Raw genomic sequence first — 24,378 nt, 5'->3', positions numbered from 1 at the left:
ATAAAATTAATATCTTCACCTATACATAAGTTTTATGCTAGTAGTTACAATAAATACTGCATGCGGTATATTTAAAAATAAATTCTTGAAATTTTTCAAGTACTGAATACTGTACAACAAATCATTAATGTGAAATATACATTAGACTTTTACTTTTTTAGCATGAAGATAATATATACAGTATAAATAATATTACTAATCTTATACTAGTGTAGGAAGATATTTTATTATGAAATGTGTTTATTGTTAGAACTATGAATTTAATAAATATATTTTGGTATTATTATAATAATACCAAAATATTATTTATTTAACATTTATTTATAATTTTAATTAAATTTTAGAATGATATTTGCACTAAAATTATTTATAAAGAATATTACCTATTTTACTTATTGATATAATAAGAATTGAAGAGGTGAATGTTGAAAAGTAAATCAATAATAAAAATAAATATTCTTACATTTTCAACTCAGTTATGTTATTACAATAACTGACTACATAAACGCAAAAATAACATAAAAATTGTTAATGACATTATTAAAATTATTATACAGAATCATAAAAAATGCATACGTATCTAGTCAATGTTAAGAATATTTAAATAAACACAACATCTCCCATTTGAGTTTAATTGGAAATGTAAAGAAGTTCGGAAATACAGAATTTGTAAGAATTTTTAATTTATTGTCGGGAAATGTTTTGTGTTTTTAACTAATTTTAGTTATAATTGTATCAAGAAATGTTTTATTGTTAATTGTAGAAAGTGTCGTTTAAAGACCTGCTGAGGAGGGACGAACAAGTCCGAAACACAAGTTTAAAGTGTATGTGTTCAGGTGAACTAAATAAAAAACATTTTTGATCTGTAAGACTAAATATCTGCATCCACATTTTCCAGTATAATAAGTCCTGTTAATATATAAAAAGTACTAGTATACAAAATAAATTTTAAATTAAGTTAAAAAAGGACACAAAGGCATAATAATTAAACAACATCTCCCAATTTAAAATAAATAGAAAAGATAAAGGCTAGTTTATAAAATCAATTTTTATATTTTATGGAATGCACGTTGCAAGGCTTTTTTATTCTTGACTATCAACAGGCATTTTTTTCCCAGTTTTTCTTGGAAGCACTTTTTTACCAGTTGATTCCATTTTTCTACAGAAGCACGTTCGACTGTAGTCTAGTATGTGACGAAGAAATGTTATATCTGTTTAGAATAGGAGACTAGAAATCGTTCAAAAAATTGCATGCTGTATTTGATTAATAATTATAACGATAATAAGAGTAAATGTAAATTACCGTAATAATCATCAAAGTAATTTTATTAGCAATTTATAAATAATATATTAAAATTTATTAGCAGTCCTAGTAGAAATGGATTTTCTAGATGGGGAATCATTTGAATGATGAGATTTCGCAGTGTCTCTCAGATGAAATCAACAATCTTAAAGATATTTATACAAAATATTTAAATAAATCTACCTGAAATTATTTTAAGAATTAACGAGAAAAACACGTTAGTTAAAATGTTTTTGGTATTTTTACTTCAGAAGTTACGATTGTGGAAAAATCGAACGATGTTAAAATGAAAGTTTGAAAGTTAAACAATTTTTTTATTTAAATTGTCAAGAAATAATGTATCGATGAGATAAAATAGTATCATTTGGCATATCGGAACATCAAAGCTTGCAGAAATTGAAACCTCACATAAAGTTCTCGGAGGATTTGTTTGATTTGTATGCATCTCATTACAATACATTAGATCATATATCTAGAATTAGTTGAAATATATTATAATTTTGAGAATTAAATTTTCTTATATATTATGACAAACGCACCTTATGTCTCTGTGAATCAACTTTATTGCTTTAAACAAAAGTTTAAAGCAATAAAGTTGTCTGAGTTTGTGTTGAAATTAAATTTTCTGTTTGATAAAAATTTCCTCCTAACATATTGAAAGAATACAGCTAATTCAATGGAAATCTGACGTAAATTAGTCATTAGTTGATGAGAAATATGTTTTAAAGATAAAAACGTGTTCTCATAATGGATAAAATGTATTAGTCGAGATGCTGTCACTGCTGCCTAATGGAAATAATCAATATAATACATTCTACTTTCCTTAATATTTAGCTAATACAAAAATATGAGATATGCTTTAACGGAATATATAAACAATCATTGCATAGCTTTCAAGTACTTTCAAATTATCTCCTTCATTTTTAGCAAAGACGAACAAGAACACGTTGCTATGGAAAATCAAATAGAATGCACAGATATTTTTTGAATACAAAATAAAATAAAAGACAAGGAGAGATTGTTAACAGTAATAAAATAAATTAAAATAAAATAAAATGAGGTGATGTTATTTTAACGGGACTCTACGGAAATTAGCTAGAGAACGTTTTAGCCACTTCCAAGATGTTCAGTTGTCTGAGTTTGTACGATTGATTAGATTAGTTGCCAAGCTTCTTTCGTAGATCCATGTAGACTTAACAGTGAGGTGGTTGGTTCTAAGAGACTCGAGAGCTTCTGCTTTGTTCCATACGGCGTTTGTCGAAGAGTATTCGCACCAGAGTGGTGTTGTCCCTGTTCCTTTGATGATACGCGTTGTTACTCCAAAACTATGTAACGATCGTTTATATATTTCATTAAAGCATATCTCATACTTAAAAAGTTATCGAATTTCTTACATGTGACGGAATTATTTCTAATATAATGTATTAGCTAATAAAAACTTCACAACTAAACTATGACTATTGTAATGAATAAGGAAGATAAAATTATGGACTATAGCCTGCTAAAAAAATTGCAATAATATTTTTTAAATTTAATAATATCGTTTTATACCGAATTATGTATTGAGTATAAGTTATAAAAAATACAAAATCTTTACAATATAAAAATAACACAAGTATTTTTCTTCATGTATATTAAAATATTTGAGAAAAATATAAACAAGGTAAGCCTTTTAGTATAATTTGTCAGTCACATGCTAACTCTTACTAATGATATTCTAATACAGGGGCCATAAGCCATTGCAAGACATTTACCAAACTCAAGGGAATTATCCGGATATTACAGTAATGTCACTTAGGTTGATGATTAGACCTGATTGAACAGAGAATAGTGACAGCCTGCAACGCTTCAATCGATCGCATATTTGGCTACTTCACTTGTAAGAGGGTTTAACACAATAATGTTTGTTAGATTCATTATGTCCCAGGTCGGTAGGGCAAACATTGAACAGGCACAACTAAATGTAAAACAACATTGTCAAATACTTTCTAAACGAAGTAATAGTTGTAATTAACTGACAACAAAGTCACTCTAGAAAATTATCTGAATTATAAATATAAGTAATATCATTTATATAATGCTTATTCACAATTTATATAATTTTTATTTATAAAGTAAGTAATAAAGCTATTAAATCAAATGATAAATCGTATTAACGACAGTCACATATATTTTGTATTAAATCTTTCGAAACAAATAATTTAAGTTTTGATTATAAAACAACATTTATCGCTGTATCTTTTTGTAATAAATAAAAAAATACATATGTTACAAAAGAATATTTATTAATTATTATCTTGTTTGACTATGAGAATATATTTACTAAATTAGACTTAATAAAATTATCTGCTGTTTAGAATTGAATATTATCTGTCTTTACGTTTAATTAGTTCTATACAATAGCTTCTAATGTCCATAATGTTGTTGACTCATAGAATTTAAACTTCATTAGAGCATTAAATTTCATTCTTCATTTTGTGTAATAACATTAATCATCAGATTATTATCGATAATTACTATTCTTTTGATAGAGCTACAGCAACAGTTATGACATAGATCTAAAGTTCAAAATATGTAAAAATAAATGTTTCCAAAAACCTTTTAATTTGATCAAATTTCTCCATTAGAACTAAAGCATATTTTGAATAAGACATTTGATAGGTACGAAATGAGAAAGTTTTATGCCATTCTCTGAAAGTTATTAATAGAATTTTCATGAAAGTTATACAAACTAAAATTTTAACAATTCCTAAATAGAAAGTAATAGTTATGTAAGTAATTTGAAATAGGTATATTTGATATAAATCGAAGAATTGATTAAAAAAATTACAATTTGTTAAGTAATATTGACAAAAATTATAAGATAAAACAAATACTTCATATATTAAAAGAATTTAATTAGATAAAGAACCAAGAATAGGTTAAAAATCAAAATATTTTACTTTTTAAAATCATTTCCTAAACACGTTTAATTAAATTATTTTAACATATACTGTACATATATTTTAAATTACAGTCGAAATACCAATAGGGGCCATTTATTTTTTCCAAAAAGTTTCTTGAGCAAAAATGCATACAAAATAACCTAAAACAACGGCCATTTTTTATGTTCCTGTCAGTGACCGTTGTTCAGAGATTTCGCTGTATTTTAATTATAAGTTTACCATATAATTTAAATAGTTCAAAATTGTTACAATCTCACAGAATTAATCTTAATAAGAGAACATTAAAATGAATTTACTTTAAAACACTTAAATAGGCCTATTCCCAATTTAAAGAATAAAACTTTATATTAAAGCAATAAAATTTGAATGAAAAATTTAGCTATTAAATGTAAATATAAGCACAAAAATATAGACTGAATAGATCGGAATTTACACATATTATCAGGTCGTAACAGATGCTAATTTTCTTCTGTTGTATGTCGGTGCTAGATTGATTAGTGTTGTGGTGTCAGATATTGTTTGTTGTAATAATAAAACTTTAACGTTGTATATTGCTTACATAGCGCTTGAAAATATTCTATTCGTGTTGATAAATGGAGACAATCATCTGTAAAAAATAATAAAGTTTAAATAAACTAGAACTTTAAAATGAGATGCCGAAAAAAGTGTAATAATTACAGAATTGTTATTACTCTTGGTTACTGAAATAAAAGCAACAGTAGCTTAATTGTAAAAAAAACTATGAAAGAAAAGACAGTATTTCAATGAATTTGTTATCAACAAAGAAGGATGAAAATTGAAAAAACTACTGAAATGAACTCTGGAATATTTTTAAATTGATAAGGAATATAATTATAGAGAGGGAGATAAAATACGAAAGTTGATAATATTGCAAAATTAGATAATAAGTAGTTACAAAAACGCTTTAAAATTATTTTATAGCAATATTTGAATATATTCGCAAAAAATAAAATTGCTTAGTTTTCTTATATTCGGTATATTAGGTAAATTGTCCTTTGTGAAAATAGAAATGTTATTTGAAAGTATGAAGCTAGATATTGTTGTCCTCGAGCGTATTGTAGTATGACCATTACATATGTGAAATAAGTAATTTTATCGTTTGTTGTTTAAACTCAACTTATTTGAATGAATGCAAACCGAAATTGTAATTAAACTGTAACAATATCTCCAGGAACTATTTTTCTTTAATTCTTTGGATTGCTATTATCTTTTTCTTTTTATTTTATTTTTTTTTTTTATTTTTCAGAAGTGGCTATGTGAAATGTGATTCTTTAGTTTTTCAGTTTTTAAATACATTTTATCTGGTCTACAGACGACACGTGTTCCTTTATTAAATTACGATTGGTGGATATTTTTTAGTGATGGAAAGCAATTTGACATAACAATTCAATTCTGTGGGAAGGGAATGGAAAAACCGATCGAATGACGTCATCGAGAGGAGAACAAAGAGAGTAGTGAAGCGTAACGATAATTACATTTTACGCGAACAATGTCTGGTTTGATGTTCTTATTCTTTATCACACTTTGGATTAGAGAGAATTTGAATAATATTCTGCTGTATTTATTAGATATTTCATATTCTAATACGTATAAATAGTTACGAATCAAATACTTACTTATAAGAATATCCTTATACTTTTTACTATTGTTTTAAACTTTTAATAGATATAATTCGATTTTCCATTTAAATTAAATCTGAAAAATTATTTGTTTAAGGAAGAACTATAGTAAAATAGATGTTCTTTTTATTTAAAATAACAACAGAAAGGTTTTAATTGCTTTTAAATTTAAATGGCTGTATATTCATTTCAATTTGAAAAACTAATTTGATTTTATTATTCTTTTTAAACGACACTTTAACAAAGTATCGCCGGTACATTAATTTTATAAAAAATAATGTTAATTATTCAAAAATAACTGATTTTACAGACAAAATGTTTCATGTGAATCAATATTAATATCATAATTTTATATAGGCTATCAATATTTAAAGATAATGTTAACATAAGAAAAAAATTTTTTAAATTTTAAATTAAATAATACAAATATTCCATATAATTTCAATGTTTTGTTCAAAATTCATAGATATATTTATTTGTACAGAAATGTAGATACTGTCTATCTGTGTATTTATGCAAGACTTTATCTGAATTATAGCATTTATATTATATAAATGATAAATCTAATATATCCACTAGTTATGCGAAATGTTCCTTATATTTTTATGAATGAAGCTCATAATAATGGGTATTTAATTAATTTTTAAATTAATATTATACCACAATATTAATTATTTTGGAATGATACAGTAAATAACATTGATAGTTCAAAATACTATTTTATATAAAAATAAACCTAAATTAATTATGATCTAAATAAATCTAACAGCAAGATCTCATTAAATATATATCATAAGTCATTCAATTTATAAATAGATAAATTAACTTTTCATTTGCAAATGTTACAAAACTAAAATTTATCTGTTAATTAACATCAATCAGGTGTTTAATCATCATAAATGAAATCTAATTAAATAACTATATACAATAATTCTGTCAATTGTATCTCAAGATTAATTATACCTACTTCTTACTTTTAATTTGCATTTCTCTTTAGCATAATTAAAAGTATACCATAAATTTCAATTTAGTTTGATCTAAATGAAAACAAATAATGGAGAAGAATTGCTTGTCTTAATACCGAGTTTTGTCTGGTTCAAGTTAAGATATTATAATGATGCCGTTTATCAACGTCTACTCATTATCTTGAGGTGAAATTAAGATTTGTTTGGTGTTTTGCGAGAGGAGACAGAAGGAATGAACACAGCGCATGCCATTTATTTCACTTATAGTGAATTTAAACCGCTTTGATGAACATCTAAAACTTCGGAGAAATGGTCTTAACAATTATGGCGGCGAAGTAACGCAAGATCAATACTTTTCTGCAATTCGATTTGTTTCAGTAATTACTATTATCTGTTAAATCTAATTTTACAAAATTACCTACATCACTTTGCTTATTTATTATTTAAAACAGACATCTAAAGGTAATCAAAGGAAAGCATTTTCAGCAAACTGAGAAACTAGAATATTAAAACATGGTAACTCGATACATTATAGCGTATTCTTTCGATTTAAGATTAAAACATTTTTTGTAAAATAACAATTTAATAAATAAAACAAAGAAATATATGTATATTTAATAATAAATAAACAAATATATTTACACTCTTAATTGTTTCACTGTAAAGTATAAAATTAAATGATTTTTTATAAATTACGTATTTTTGGATGAAGTAACAAACTGTAGAGTTGAGAAAAAAGAAACTATTCAGAAAAGTAAGAATGTATCGATTAATATTTTAAAAGAATTATATAATTATTTTAAGCGATCATACGAATTATAGACTACGCCTCTTTCAAATTAATCACTGTATTATTATTTTATTGTAAAGAAAATGTGCTAAAATTCACAAATTTTCTTGCTATATAAAAGCGATATAAAATAGTACGTTTTGCAATTTGTTTTAAAATAAACTGAAACTTTATTTTCATGTAAATATATAAATTTTATGTATCAATAACGATGATTAGAAGAATAAGAAAGCACAGATAAATGATAGATATCGATTTATTCTAAGAGCTTATTTTTCATCTTCTGTTTAGATGTGAATTTTCTGGAAAAAATCTTTAAAAATCAGTATAATTATTAACTTTTGTTATAATTATTTAACTTATTTATTATAATATTCGTTTTTCGGTTGATTGAAATATCATTGTTTTCAAAATATTTGAAGAAGTTATGAGGTTTTGTTCTAAATAATGTACTTTTATGTTTGCATTACAACAAACGGTTTGAATTTTTGTATTTTTATACTTATTATAATATAATGTATTTCTGTTTAAAGGACTTCTCCCATGTCAATAAAGATTGATTGGTTCATTGACATTTAACAATATCATATTTAATGAATATTTAAACAATAAACATCTAAACAGATTTTTTTTTTCTCAAAATTATTCGAAAACAAAGTGAGACAATAAATGTCTCAAGTGCTTATAATATAATATATATAATATAAATGCTTATAATATAAATTTGATATTAAATTTTTAAGTGGGGAAAAAGTATAATTAAAATTTCGAATTTGAGTCTTTACTGTTAAACAAGAACCACGGTTTATGTTTTTGAAAATTTAAAATATTTATTATAAAAATATGAAATAATTTTGAGTTAATATATTATGTTTCAAATATAATTTTTTCTTATATCTGCATTCAAGAATTAGTAATTTTTCATATAAAATCATTACTAATTTAAATATCTTTAATATCATTTCATTGTAATTATTCAAAATTAAATGTTTTACCAAAATAAATCGCAAATGTGTTGTTTACATTAAATCATGAAAACTTTAGAAGCAAAGGCTCTCTCCTCAATAAATTTATCTCCATGTTAACATTATTTCAAATCAAAGATTATAATCTGAAATAGTTACACAAGAAAAAGTTTTAAGATTCCCAACATCGAATGAGATAGGATAAACCAGGGAAAATACTTCTGAGTAAAATTCTAAAAGGAATACTGATATCAGAAGATTCGGTTCTACTGAGAATACCAATGAATCTAAAAGACATGATGCAGCAGCTTTTTATATTTGCTTGAATATAATATTTGAAGTTAGGAACGTCATAAATGTTAATGACAAGAAAAGAAAATTAAGAGATGCTTGAAACTGTCAATTTCCTTTATTATTACTTAAGTAAAATTTGTGTTTTAGAAAGTTTTTATTTAAGTTCCAAGAAGGACAATGCTAGTAAAATACTTTCTTAAAGAGATTTGCAGAATGAATTTTTAAATATGATAACTAATGTACTGCATTCTAATGTAAGAAAATGCATTTTCTATTAAGCTTTCATCATATGAAGAATATTAACAGAAACAAAACAAGAAATAATAGAAAATGACAAAGCTAAACAAATTTTATTTAATGAAATGATGGATTAATAATAATGTAAAAAATACTGGTTTTAATTGAATAAATGTCTGATTATGTAAGAAATAATACTATTAGTAGAAGAAACCTTCCATCTATGATATTTTCAATGAATATTTTGAAAGTCGTAAGGAAATGCGATAGGTTTCAATGAAAAGGAAGAATAAATAAAATTAAGAATGACATGAATACAATCAACAGAAATTTATTATTAGAATCAAATAATAAGAATGTCATCGTATATTAGAAATAGACTTTTTGCTTTCAGTCGGTTGGTTGCACGGTAAGGTATCATCTTATCGTTTTATGGTAGTGCAATGACATTTTATCAGCTCAGAATTCGATCCAGACATTCATAAATTATTGCGAGAAGTACAGCTTATGTGGGCGTTATTCTCTATCCCTCATTCACATTCTGACTCGGGGTCATTGGTAGTGGTCAAAATTGCGCCGGTTATGAAAAATCTGTAGTTCGCTACTGCCTCGTAAGAACTAATCACCAATAAAAAAAAACACTTTTCTGTTAAGATAATAATCCAATTAAATTTGAGAATAAACGATTAAAATTGATTCGATTACACGCTTTTCTCATTTGACTTATAAGCTAGAAAATTATCAATTTGTATTAGTTTTTTATAATATAAATATTGACAATTCTTTTTAGATATTAAAGAAATTATTGCTATTTCCAGATATTTTAAAATTATTTGATAAAATATGAGAAGCAGTGAAGTGGCTTTTCTTACGGTACTCATCCTTGGCAACCTTGTCTTCAAAAGATATCGATTGCAACATTTTTCTATTTTAATTACAACAATGAAGGTATTATGGAGATTAAGTAGCCTACTTATTAATAATTCTATCACTCTCTTACTCGTAAGTAATATTCGAATTTATTGTTCGTTAGATATATAATTACAATTACACGTTTTTCAAATTAAATCAAACGTTTATTTGTGTTTTGTGTTATTTGTTCAATATTTCATTATAATAAATATTTCAATAGTTTATGAAAACGTTATCGTCACCAGAAAAAGTTTTTAATTTTAGATTAAGCACATGTTTTAGTATTTATAAAATGTTATTTTGCTTTTATGCGAAGATTTTTCACCATAAATATTTGTAGAAAAACAAAACAATTTAATGTTCTGTAGATAATGCAAAAATTTCTTAATTGACATTAACGTTAACTAAATTGAAGACAGTTTATCACTTCATTTTACGAAGAGACAGAGCTGTATTTTCGTCAAATCTCTAATTTTCTAATATTAGACATTTGTGGCAAGTTTCCATTATTTCGTTGTTTTTTTAGCTATAAGTTAAATAAGTTCAATAAGCCATTTATAATGACTAAAGCTAAACTAAGCTTTAGTCATTATAAATCGCTTATTGAACTTATTACGGATTGTGATTCTTAGATTGGATCAAGTCCACGCAAAGATACCAACAGGATGGTTGGGTGGAACCAAGGTGTCTAACATAAAAATAGGGACCAATTTTCCATAACAGTTCTCCCAGGAGGTACTCCCTATACACGCAATAAGCAAAGATTATTATGGTGTATCTCTATAACTAATCCAGTTTAGTACACAAAACAGCATATCATACATTTATCTTTGATTTATCTCATTCATAAATGAGCATTTAGGATTAGATTGATGATATAAGGTCGTGATAAGTAACATTTCCTATGCGGGATGGAAGGGAAAATCACAGGCTTCCGGTGTTTCTTATGAGTTGCATACAAACTTTAAGATTGCTAAGTACCAATATACTCCATATTGTTAGCACCCTAGATAGTAAAATAATATATGCTAATGCAAACTAGAAATATATTACACTTTATTCTAAAGTTTAGATTGAATGTTCGTCATGAATATCGACTTAATTAGGATTGCAAAATGGTACGAGACAGAAAATGCAAATAAAATTACGTTGCCAAAGCCCGTGAGCAAACCTATGGACGACCTCCTAATGGGAGTACCTCCTGGGAGAACTGTTATGGAAAATTGGTCCCTATTTTTATGTTAGACACCTTGGTTCCACCCAACCATCCTGTTAGTAAGACGTGAACCCGCTACCACCTACCAATGTTCAATGGTTTTATCCACTCTGCCGCTAGTATACACAGCTTTCAGAAATTATATTTTTCCACAAATGGACATAATGTTTAAATTCATATAAAATTTTAATTAAAAATTAATATAATTATTTGTATAATAAATGTCAAATTATAGTTTTATTTAACACTTCAAAAAACTTTTAAGTTAATTATTATTACTCTGTATTTTGAACTATTTTTTTCAGAAGCGAAAATAGAACCGGTTAATTTTTTAACCTTTTTAAAAATATTATTTTGAAAGGTTAAAGAACTTAACAAAAATCTAAAAAAGAATTTTTAATTATCGTTTTATAATGCTTTTTTAAATCATGAATCACTTAATAATTAAAGAAATTGTGTTATTAATAATTAATAAATATTAAATAATAAGTGGATCGAAGCAGTATAAAATATAATGAAAGGACTCAAATAAAGCAAAATTTGCAAGCCAATAAAGGAAACGAAATCAAAATCAGAAATTTAATATGCTAATTAGAAAGTAGGAATTTAAACTTTGCTGATCCAATAACCAAATTAAGTTAGATGACGAATAAAAACAGAAAAAAGAAGGAAACAAAATCAAACTCTGAATTTAATTGAGTTCAAAAAAAATAAGGAAAGAAAGCAAAATAAAAATAGAAATCAATGAAAACAATATGACAATATTAACTTGTTTTTCTTTCAATGTCTTTAACACAAATGCATTTGTTTTACAGAAACTGTTTGCACCGATTTCCCTGCGACTGTAATCTGAAGTTCTTACACTAACTATCAGAGCATGTTTCAAGACTAATGCTATATAAACGAATTTTAAAAAGATATATTTATAGTCATATATTCATATTTTGTTTATCGATATTTTGATATAATTTCATGCGTTTTTTATTTCGCTCTCAATACTTTTGTTCCCGCTACGAACGTATAGAAAAATCTTTTCCGATTGATATATAATAGCTTCGCCATAGATTATGGGCCGGTTGCATAAACTCTTGCGTATAACGACGACTTTGCTAGCAAATATGACGCTACGATCTATGGATGACCCCATCCGCAAGTCAAGATTAACGCGCTTATTTAGTGATGCTTTGAAACTTCTCGAGCTGTGTGTTTCGTGACCGATCGAACCCTCTCAAATGGTCAGAAACAACATTTCAATGTAATGATCTGCCACGTGGATGTATTATTTGAATTAGCCTATGTTACAAAGTATGAAACAATCTCAAGCATGCGAAGAGATGGAATTATGCTCTATGTTGAAATGTAAGTAATATTTCAATTAAATAGAAAGTATTCGGATTTTTTTAAAAGTTATATTTGTAGATAAGCGAGTTTTATCACTGATTATCCATTGGAGATGCAAAGCGCAGCTACTCATACGCCGTTCCTATGCTATTCAGAAGCAGGCTACTCATGACCGATGGGTCAGGAGAGGTGGTGAATAATTCACCCATAAGCGATCTGCCTAAGATGGATTGTCTCCAGGGAGTTCTTTCTATAGCAGATTGGTACCTACTTAGATATTAGACACGTGGAGAAAACCCAGAAAACTCCACGTTGCCCACTGGGAGTTCGGTCGTGGGTTCGCGCCTCGCTCTGACGGGCTGGCCACGTGGAGTTTTCCGGGGTTTATCCACGTCTGTAACGCCTAAATAAGGGCCAGTTTCCCTTAAAAGACCTCCCGGAAGGCATCCGCCCTAGGCAGATCGCCCTAGTGTTGCGTTGCCATAACTTAACAAACAACAACATCCACGTTGTCAGCTCTTTGGCAAGGCACCAGAGTTTATCCATTTGACCACTGGTAGGCCACCTCATAACCGATTGTTATAATTAATGAAAATTATTTTCGTTTATCTAAGCTGTGTTCTTATTGACAGTTAGCTGAGTTTAACAGGTGAATGGTGGAGTTTTAATTTGTTACTTCTGTGATGATGACATTCAACATAGTCACGAACTCTTCTAGAAGGTTCCATGTTTATCCACACTCGTTAGTTGCGGATTGTTAGGTTTATAGAACTAGGCCTATGATCTCTATAGAATGAAGCATTTTCATTCTAAAAGACAAACTTTTCTTCATTAAAAAATACTGTAATATTGCATATTAAATATTAATTAGTGTCGGCTTCGTCTTTTAACAGAATGAGTGCATTCAAATCATACCAGAACTTCATTACATTATTTCACACTATTATAAAACCATTAGCATTTCGACAGTTAGATCTAAACAATCAGAGTTATAAGTTGAAGGAAACTTACAACAACGCTTACATTTATCAATATTCTGCAAATACAGTAAAGAGAAGGTAGCACACAATGTAGTCTGACAAATACTCACTGCTCAAAAGTCCATTGTTTACATACAATGTACTGTATTAATGGACTAATTTGTTAAGTGTATCAAATATAATTATTATTTGTTTTAAAAAAGCTGGCAACATTGTTCTTTTTGTAATCCTCTTTTTTATTAATATGAAAATTTGCACCTTTAATCATCCAGCAACAAATGTTTTAATAAATTAAAAACGTTTTCGATTTTAATTTATTGGCGGCAACCTCAACGTAAGTTGGTCTTGAATGTCTTATTTAAACCTTTACAGTAAAACCTCGCTTAACGAGCATAATTCGTTTCAGTCTTACTCGTAATGCAAAACATTCGTTAAGCGAAACAATTTTTCCCATGGAAATTAATGTAAAATACAATAATGCGTTCCACGCCGAAAAAAATGCTCAAATGTTTTATGTATAACGTTTATTTTAAAAAAAAGTTGTACAATATACACTGTTAAGGAGCGTGGATCATCACCATCTTTTCTTCTAGCGCGGAATGAACCATCCTGGAATGAGAGTTCGAGCTGCAGAAACAAAAAAAAAAAAATAATAATAATCACAGCTAACATGTTTGATAAACACTCCAAACGATATGCCAAATTCTTGGGTTATATAGAGTCTATAATTAAATATTAGAAATTAATTAATTTGACTAGAGGTAGGCAGTTATGTTTTCATCTCGTATTAAATTTAATAATTATAAATTGTTAATTTTTAATTCAGACATTTCTAAAATTTAACTTGGGATCGGTCATTACGTTTAATGACCCAAAAATTTGGCATATCGTTTGGCGTGTTTATTATATAACAGGCTTTGGTTGTTGATGTTTATAAGTAATATGTGTGAACATAAGTTTGGAAAAATATGTGATGACAAGCGACACTAAGATGCTAGGGAAACGAGTGCAAAACACAGACTGATGGAGCATGCCGCATGCGCACAATTCGGGACTTCCCCTCTCCTCATCACTCGTTATGCGAAATATCGCTCGTTAAGCGAGGTAAGGCTTACAATTTGTTTTGCTCGTTATGTGAAATACTCGTTGTACGAGGTGCTCGTTAAGCGGGGTTCCACTGTATATTAATAAATGATTATTCTGGTTAACTTTGTGCTCTGCGCGAGGCTGATTAATACGAACACAAAATAACATAATTAATGCATGTTGTCAAATGTCCTCGTATTATGAATAAGAGGACATCGTAGTTCGTGACATGAAACAAGACTACGATATTCATTTCTTTGGACTCTCAACATAGGCTACTACTTTTGATGAAAGTGGCTTCTTGTGCCTCTGTCAAAATCAATACACGACTGATAGGTTCGTCTGTCTTACTTTGCTCTAATATCCTGATAGATATGCAGTTTCGTTCACTGTTATCTTTACAGATGATGTCATCCATTGAGATTCCCATACATACGTGACCTCGGGATACTTGTTCGTAAAATATTTGCGAATTGAGCTGTCTTGAATGACTGAAACTTCTGTTATCCTCTTTTGAAATTACAGAGATTGATAGTCATGTGCAGTTTCTTCTTTTCCTATTTCATTAGAATGTTATAGCCTTTGCTTCGTCCCTCCGCGTCATACTCAGTTAGACCAAAGTAGTGTTTTATAAAGATGATGTTAAAGAGTAGGCATTCAGAACCTCCGTAAAAAGAACTACTTTGCATTAGACAAATATCAATCAAACTTTGGTATACATACTGTCCTTGGTATGTGGTTTCAAACTGCGGGAAAAATTTTATTTGAAAATTTATCCAGTACAGCAAAATTTGGCGCTGCTATTCTTTTAATGTGTACATTGTGTACGTTTTCTAACGAATTTCGGGTATAAAAGGGGTAAAGGATCGCTTTTAACAGAGTAGGGGTAAAGGCGACACGACCTTGTTAATTGGTCCCACCTGGCGTTGTGTTTGTAAACAGTCGGGGAGACAAAGGGAGTAGCGTCTCTGTTTATGGGACTTGTGTGCAGGCGTCAATGTGTTTACCACATGTTAGTCGACTAGAAAAGAATGTAAACTAGTGACGGACGTTACGGTGAGCTGTTTCGTAAGAGCCGACGTTTTTGAAAGGAAAGGAAGAACCCTGATTGGTCGTAAGTTGTCGTCGAAAAACTCTTTAAATAGTAAGAGTGGCGAGAGAAACGGGGAGAAGGGCGAGAGACCGAATACGTAGTAGTCTCTGACACTTAGGAAGCCCGTGAGGTGTAGAGAGGGTGTTCTCCTCTTAGGAATTCCTCTGAGAAGGGTTAGTGTAGAGACAGGACGGCCATACGGTTGAGCCAACTCCCAAGTGACTGAGGCCTCCCCAAAAGCTGTGTAGTTCCGGGTAACCAATCAGTAGTAAGACACCACCTGCTGTTATCCAGTGAATATTATGTTTTCAAACTTGTATATTCTACATATTGTAAATAAACTGTAAATAGTGTAACAATTTGAATGTGGAGGTGTACTTTCATCGAACCGGAATTAACTATCGGATCGTGAAACATACGGAACCAAACTCGACAAAACGGAGTTCGGGAGATATCATCACTAGATCTTCACGAGATCAGACGGAGATCTTCACTAAAGGAGTCGCAAAACGTTCATAATTCTTCTGCCGGTAAACAATTATAATCGTCCATTACTTCTTAAACTCTTCTATCAACAGAACAGCAATACCAGCTCTTTCTTTCTTACTTTCTTTCGTTATTTAATATAGAGACTCTGCCAGCTCGGAAGGAATTTCGGCATTTAAAGAAGACGCCCCCTGATTATTGGGAATTTTAAGAAAATTATTTTTCGTTTTGAGAGGACTGGAGGAAAGGAGTCGCAAACCGATTGGGCATCTGAAAACGGAAGACACAGATTTGAAAATTTTTATGGTAGCAGTAGTGAACGCACAATATCGCCGCAATTAGACACGCCCTAGAGGATAATGTGAGAAGTTCTGCAATATAAGATTAATTTTGCATTTTTATCTTTACAAGCTATCACTTAAGAACTGCTTTCTGGTGATAATGATAAGCGGAAAACATTTGCCATAACATTCGTAGCACATGATGATTGATAATGCGTGGCCCTGGCACAATCCGTGGAGCGATGAGGCTGTTATCATTGGCCTTTATTTTTTGAAAATAACTCTGCAACTGGACTACTAACATGTTCTGTTAATGCTGATACTGAGATATGCTCCAAAACTTCGTCATTTCAATATTGCAGCAGAGTTATCTGAACACTAAAATCTTTATGTAAGATAATGCTAGGTATTACTGCGACATTTCTCGCATGACAGAATGAATTGCCTATCGTTTTCAACATGGCTGCTACCACAACTAAATCTGAACCTCTACGGTTGTGGTTAATTAGCATTATTATTATTACTGTTATTTTATATTTTATTATTTTTATATATTTACCGTATTTTATCCTATTTGTATATCTGTTTATTTTTATTATATTATTTATGTACTTCTAGTATTTTGCGCCGCTTATATGTACCGGCGTGGTCGAATGATCCGTTCAAATATAAGATGTCAGCGTTTAAAGCGCTTATTAAAAGGGCGTACGTATATTGCACCGACGTACGAGATCAAATTAAGGAGATTAACAGAATTAAAAAAGTGGCAAAGCAGTTATGTTATAAAGCGAACGTAATAGAAGGATTGCTTAAGAGTTACAAACAGCATAAACACAGAGGATTTAATAGAGAGGATCGGATCAGCAAGTTCACGTACGACAGAAAAATGGAAGGAGTGATAGAAGAGTTATGTAGATATAAAAACACAAAAATGATATATAAAAGAGCCCCAAGCATATACAATTACTTAGAAACGATAAGGACGCAATGAGAATGCAAGATAAGGCGGGAGTTTATAAGATTCCCTTTGAGAATGAGCAATTAGGAATGACAAAAGATTATGTTGGAGTAACTAGACGTAATTTGGCAACACGTATAAAAGAACACAAATATGATGTAAAAAAAGGGCATAATAACACCATTTTAGCGATCATGGGACAAGCGGAAGGAGCCAACGTAAAATGGGATGAAGCGAGAATAGTAAAGGCAGTCCATTCCCCGACGATTGCGTTAGGGATGGAAAAAGTAGAAATATATAAGAGTAAGGTAGAAGACAAGTGTTTAAATGCAAAAGACGCAAATAATCTTCCAACGGCATGAAAATACATAATAGAAAAACAAATGGGATTAAAAAACCCGTAGAAAGGACATGGCAGCTATAACTAGTTTAATCTACTTTTGATACAATATTTATTTATTTTATGTTTGTTGATTGGTAATGTTTTTAATGTGTTTGTAGTTGGTTTAATGTTTAATCCTTTATTATTTAAACCGTTAAAATTTTTAAAGATTCGAAAGTTTTAAATGTCGCGAGCATTCGAAAGCTTTATATTCGAACGTGGAAATGTAATAAATTTTTCCTGAAGATGACCTATAAAAATTAGGTTGAAAACGTTAGAAATTAAAGATAGCAGTAAGCTCAGCAAGTGTTTTGGTGTTTGAGTATTAGTGTGCTCATGTAGTTTTTATTTTATTTTTTAATTCATTAATTAATTTTTATACTGTTATTATTGCCCGTTACGATTTTTTTAATTCTAACTTTTAAATTTGATATTCGAATTTAATGATATACCTTGTATCCTGTGATGGTTGTACGATCAGCAGAAAACATTTGAAAAATAAAAATTCTGCTGGTTAAGGCTTAAGGCTGGTGCATAACGGCAGCTATACCTTGTATATACTGTACTTTACAGCAAACTCAGTACAGCGATAAACAAATGTGGCCGCCAGCGCCAGAGATCCCGAACACTGCCTGGCAACACTTGCCAACGAGAGTTGGGTGGCAACGTGAAAAGGAGGCGCGAAAGTTCGCGGGTTTTTGCCTGGGTGTTGGCCGAGGATGTCGGTGACAGTTCTCACCTTTTTAATAAAGTTTTTTTGTTACTGTTCGTGTTTGTCTGCTTAGTTCTAAAGATCAGTAGGATCGAATGACAAAGTGGTGACCCGAACGTGATGCGATTAACGAACTACCTGGACTTTCGACTGAATTGGATAGTGAACAACTCTGTGTCTATGAAGGAACATTTTTAACAGGACATGCAGGTATGATCAGTTTCTGAATCGTAAATTCAATAAGACGACTAAGAGTGCGTGACTCGGGCTAAGCCTAATCAAAGACTATCCCGCTTTCCTTGTACCCGCATAGTTAGGCGCCCGAAATGGCGGAACAGAACGAGTTGGAAATCGGACGTGTACAGGCAAAAATGCCTATCTTCACTAAAACCAACATCAAATTATTTTTTGTGCAGCTAGACGCAGCTTTTGCCATTAATCGGATTACAAGTGAGAACACTAAGTACAACTATTTAATCAATTCCCTGGACGCGGAGATTCTATCTAACGTCAGTGACTTAGTATTTGACCGTCCAGCCGAGGCTCCGTTTACTAAACTCAAAGATCGACTCCTCGAAATTTTTCAGAACTCCGCTGCTAAAGAGGCTAAAATTCTGCTTGAAGATCTGGCGTTAGGGGATCAGAAACCCAGCGTTTTACTCCGTAAAATGAGGGAGCTTTCAGCGGGCAAGATTACCGAAGAATTTCTTAGAAACTTGTGGCTCCAACGTCTCCCCAAAAATATTCAGACAGTTCTGGCTGTTAGCGGTGATGAACTAGACAAGCTAGCCATCCTTGCTGACAAGGTTGCTGAACTTACAGAACCAACCCAACTGGCCAGCATCAACTTAGAAGCCGGAAATCCCGTAATCAAAAATCTCGAAATGCAGATTTTAGAACTCACAACGAAGGTTGCAGAACTTAATGTATCGCGTACTGCTCGTCCCCGTTATCGTAGTAGAGAGAGAAACCGACATGACCCGAATTCGAGGTATCGCATTAGTTCACGCCCTCGAGGAAGAAGCCTCAATCGTCAGGGATATTGTTACTACCATGATAAGTTTGGATCAGCCGCTAGGAAATGTCGTTCGCCGTGTTCCTTCGACCGAACTGCTGATCAGGGAAACGAGCGCAGCCAGCCGCAGTAACGGCCTGTGGGTCCAGCCTGGCTCCTAAATATAGCCGTCTGTTTGTGTATGACAACAAAACTGGCCTAAATTTCTTAATTGATTCTGGAGCAGATTTATCGATCATTCCCAATCGCACTAAGAATCAGCCTACAAAGGTTGAATTGTATGCTGCCAACGACTCTAAAATCTCGACGTATGGAACAAAGGTGCTAGAACTTGACCTCAACTTAAGACGTTCTTTCAGATGGGAATTTACCATAGCTGATGTGCAGAAGCCTATAATCGGTGCAGACTTTTTGGCCAACTTTGGACTCATTCTCGACATCAGAAACAGATTACTGGTTGACCCCCTGACTTCCCTTACTACACGAGGAAGATATTATACAGGACCACCTACTTCGGTCAAAACTATAATCAGCAATTCCCCAATGCAGGATATCCTCAAGGACTTTCCACATCTCACTCGTCCTCGACCGTTTTCAGATAAAGTCAGGCACAACACAATGCATTATATCGAGACACACGGTCCACCCGTATTTGCCAAACCCCGTAGATTGCATCCGGCTCAGCTGCAAGTAGCAAAGCAAGAATTCCAGCACATGATGGAGTTAGGTATATGCAGACCATCAAAGTCCAACTGGGCTTCTCCCCTCCATATGGTGCCGAAGGGCCGTAACGATTGGAGACCTACTGGAGACTATCGTGCCCTGAATAGGATAACTGTTCCCGATCACTATCCAGTGCCACACATCCACGATTTTGGTCAAAGTCTACACGGAGCCCGAATATTTTCCAAGATCGATTTGGTTAGAGCCTTCCATCATATACCAGTTAACCCAGATGATGTGCCAAAGACAGCCATTACAACGCCATTTGGGCTATTTGAATTCGTTTTCCTCCCTTTTGGTCTCTGCAACGCAGCCCAATCATTCCAACGATTCATGCACGAAGTTTTGAAAGGCTTAAACTTTTGTTTTTCATACCTAGATGACATCCTCATTGCTAGCACTTCGTGGGAGGAACATAAGATGCACATGCGGCAAGTGTTTCAACGCCTTGACAAGTACGGTTTGCAAATCAATGCATCCAAGTGTACTTTTGCTGCCCCACATGTATCATTCTTAGGATACATGGCGTTATGCCACTTCCAGAACGTGTATCTGCCATAACTCAACAGAAACGACCACAGACCCTCAAACAACTGAGAAGGTTCTTAGGCATCTTGAACTTCTATCGTAGGATTTCTACCCCATGCGGCCCATCACCAAGCTCCTTTACACGACCTACTTAAAGGAGCAAAGAGAAACGACCAGCGCGAGATTAAATGGACTGACAATTCGATTCAGGCATTTGAGTCATGTAAGTCACAATTAGCAGATGCCACCTTACTACATCATCCTTCACCAAGTGCTACCCTTGCACTTCACGTCGATGCATCCGATTCTGCTGTGGGCGCTGCCCTTCATCAAGTTACAGCACAAGGTCTCCAGCCACTGGCGTTCTTTTCCCGCAAACTGAGTAACTCTCTAGCGTCAGTATTCTGCATACGACCGAGAACTTCTGGCTGTGTATTTGGCTGTGAAACATTTCCGGTTTATGCTGGAAGCACGACAGTTCACCATTTACACAGACCATAAACCATTAACGTTTGCCTTCCAGCAACGACACGATAAGTGTACACCCCGTCAGTTGAGACATCTTGATTTTATAGGACAATTCTCAACAGACATCAGACACATAAAGGGGATCGACAACGTTCCAGCTGATGCTCTTTCCCGTATTGAATCAATTAGTAGCCCATCTATAGATTATAGCAAAATTGCAAAAGACCAACAGCAAGATCCTGAGCTCCAGTCTCTTCTGACTTCAAGTGACTCATCACTTGTACTTAAGAAGTTTAAACTTCCTGATAGTGATGTCGAAATTTACTGTGATGTATCGACAGGTCGCATTCGTCCATACATTCCGCCTAGTTATCGTCGCACTGCTTTCAACACTGTCCATAACCTGTCCCATCCAGGTGTAAGGAGCTCAACAAGATTGGTAAAAGCAAAATTTGTTTGGCCATCCATCAGTAAAGACTGCCAGACATGGTCTCGCACCTGCATTTCTTGTCAACCAGGGCCGGCCATCGGGGGGGGTGCGGCGGATGCTACGCACCGGGGCCCCGCGATTGAGGGGGCCCCAACATTATCAAGAATGCAGTATTTTTAGTAATTTTTCTGAAGTAATTAATGTATTAGCAAGAACAAAATCACGCTTTAAATAAACATGCATTAATATATGTTCGTGTTTGTAAATTTTTTTTATTTTAAAAAAACATTTGGGCCCAAATAGTTTCTTGCACCCGGGCCCCTTTATCGAGAAGGCCGGCCCTGTTGTCAACGGTCGAAGATCCAGAGACATGTCGCTAGCCCTTTGGGAACCTTTCCTGTTCCAGACGCTAGATTTTTAAATATTCATATTGACATTGTTGGTCCATTGCCACCTTCCAACGGCTCAACATATTGCCTCACAATCATCGATAGATTTTCTCGTTGGCCTGAAGCAATCCCGTTGCCAGATATAGCAGCTGAAACAGTAGCTTCAGCCCTGTACTCAGGCTGGATATCTCGCTTTGGAGTGCCTGCCCAAATAACATCTGATCAAGGACGGCAATTCGAATCTGGCTTATTTAAATCCCTCACTCAACTTTTTGGTACCCAAAGAGTTAGGACAACAGCATACCATCCAATTGCAAATGGCATTGTTGAATGCTTTCATCGTTCACTTAAAACTGCCATCAAGTGTCACTCTACTGAAAGATGGATGGAAGTGCTACCTACAGTCTTGTTAGGATTACGATCTGCGCTCCGTGAAGACACCAATACTACCGCGGCTGAGATGCTCTATGGCACCAGCCTCCGACTGCCTGGAGAGTTTTTCGTTCCAGGTTCTCAGGACGTCAATCCATGTTCTTTCGTCGAAAAACTCAGGATGATGATGGCAAACTTAAAACCAGTGCCTGTGGTGCACCACTCCTACCGCAACCCATTTATCCACAAAGAACTGCAGTCATGTTCCCACGTATTTCTTCGCAATGATGCTGTACGGAAGCCCTTGCAGCCTCCATACGATGGACCCTACGTAGTCGTGTCACGTGGTAGCAAGACATTCACTCTATGCATAGAAGGAAAAGAAACTGTAGTTTGTATTGATCGACTGAAACCGGCTTTTATTCTCGCAGCGAGTGAGTCGGACCAGTTACCCCCAACGTTCCAATGCCAAGACCAGCGCCAACTAAACGTACCACAGACAATCCAGCCCTAACGCGACAAACTACCACACGCTCTGGCCGACATGTATCCTTTCCCGCTCGTTTCGTGTCGCAGACACTGGTGGGGGAGTAGCTGTGGCCGCCAGCGCCAGAGATCCCGAACACTGCCTGGCAACACTTGCCAACGAGAGTTGGGTGGCAACGTGAAAAGGAGGCGCGAAAGTTCGCGGGTTTTTGCCTGGGTGTTGGCCGAGGATGTCGGTGACAGTTCTCACCTTTTTAATAAAGTTTTTTTGTTACTGTTCGTGTTTGTCTGCTTAGTTCTAAAGATCAGTAGCATCGAATGACAAACAAATAAAACCCCTCATTCTGCGTATAGTTTATAGCGCGCTATACGCTGTATGCAAGACTTTTGTAGCATTATTGTACATTATATCAATAGTATGGCCGTTGTGCATCATTGTTTCGTTTTTTACAGTTTTGATACAGATCGCGTAAACCGGTTCTTGAACTATAGTAATTGGAAAGAATCTCGCTTAACAAGGCAATATTTCCAGCCTAGCTGTTTTAAAAGACAGAATTTCACATGTACCACAACTCCATGCAGGTTAGTTGAGTTCTGCCGTCGAGTGCTGTGCAGCGAATGCTGTTTTTACAGCATTGAGGGTTTTAGAGCATGGATTTTATCTTTTATGTAATCGTTAATTTTACATTCTACATCTGTAATTGAAATAAAATTATTGCGCTTGTTTCTTAACTCTCAGAATTAATTTTTAAAAATTACATGATATGCACATTAATGAGACAGCAGCGCCAAATTTCGTTCGTGTGAATGAATTTTGAAGTAAAATTTTTTAGAGAATTGAAGTCGTGTACTTAGAACAGTATATGTGTTAAATTTGGTTGAGATTTGCCCAATAGTTTGCACAGAGAGTAGCAGATTTGCTATAGAGTAATTCCGAACATTTGCTCTTTAATTATGATCAATCATTCTAGATTGGTACTTTCCTACCTTATTAGATTCCTGATTTTAATGAAAGCACTGAACAAGCGTTAGGTGAAAATATCTGTATATATCAGAACCCAAGCCGATATTAAATATGAATGTTGCACCCAAAAAACAACAAAAAACAAAAAGAACAGAAAAATATGAAAATCCCATGACTTTTTTTCATCGATATTATCAGACAAAACTACTTTTCCTATTAATTTAATGCCTGTTGTCACAAACTCAACAGAAAATACACAACTGTTTTTTTCTTTCCGGTTCTGTTATAAATAACAGGAGATTATGGCGATCTGTCAAAAAATGATCTCCCAAGATTTTTACATTTTTTGAAACGTCGAGAAATAAAAAAATTCGGAGTTTTTTTCTGTATGTATGGATGTTAGTGTGTGTGGGGGGC

The 24,378-nt window shown here is 32.5% G+C and overlaps 1 protein-coding gene across 1 annotated transcript; it reads left to right on the top strand.

Moving 5' to 3' along the window:
• Positions 1 to 18,912: 18,912 nt before the first annotated feature.
• On the top strand, positions 18,913 to 19,734 carry LOC136977901 (uncharacterized). Its single transcript, XM_067273492.1, has one exon. It carries the CDS (start codon positions 18,913 to 18,915, stop codon positions 19,732 to 19,734), a length of 822 nt encoding a protein of 273 aa, XP_067129593.1.
• Positions 19,735 to 24,378: the final 4,644 nt, after the last annotated feature.

Source organism: Centruroides vittatus, unplaced genomic scaffold (genome assembly GCF_030686945.1).
Source record: "Centruroides vittatus isolate TY-2023 unplaced genomic scaffold, ASM3068694v2 contig_482, whole genome shotgun sequence".
NCBI lineage: Eukaryota > Metazoa > Arthropoda > Arachnida > Scorpiones > Buthidae > Centruroides > Centruroides vittatus.
This window is presented reverse-complemented; position numbering and strand designations above follow the sequence as displayed.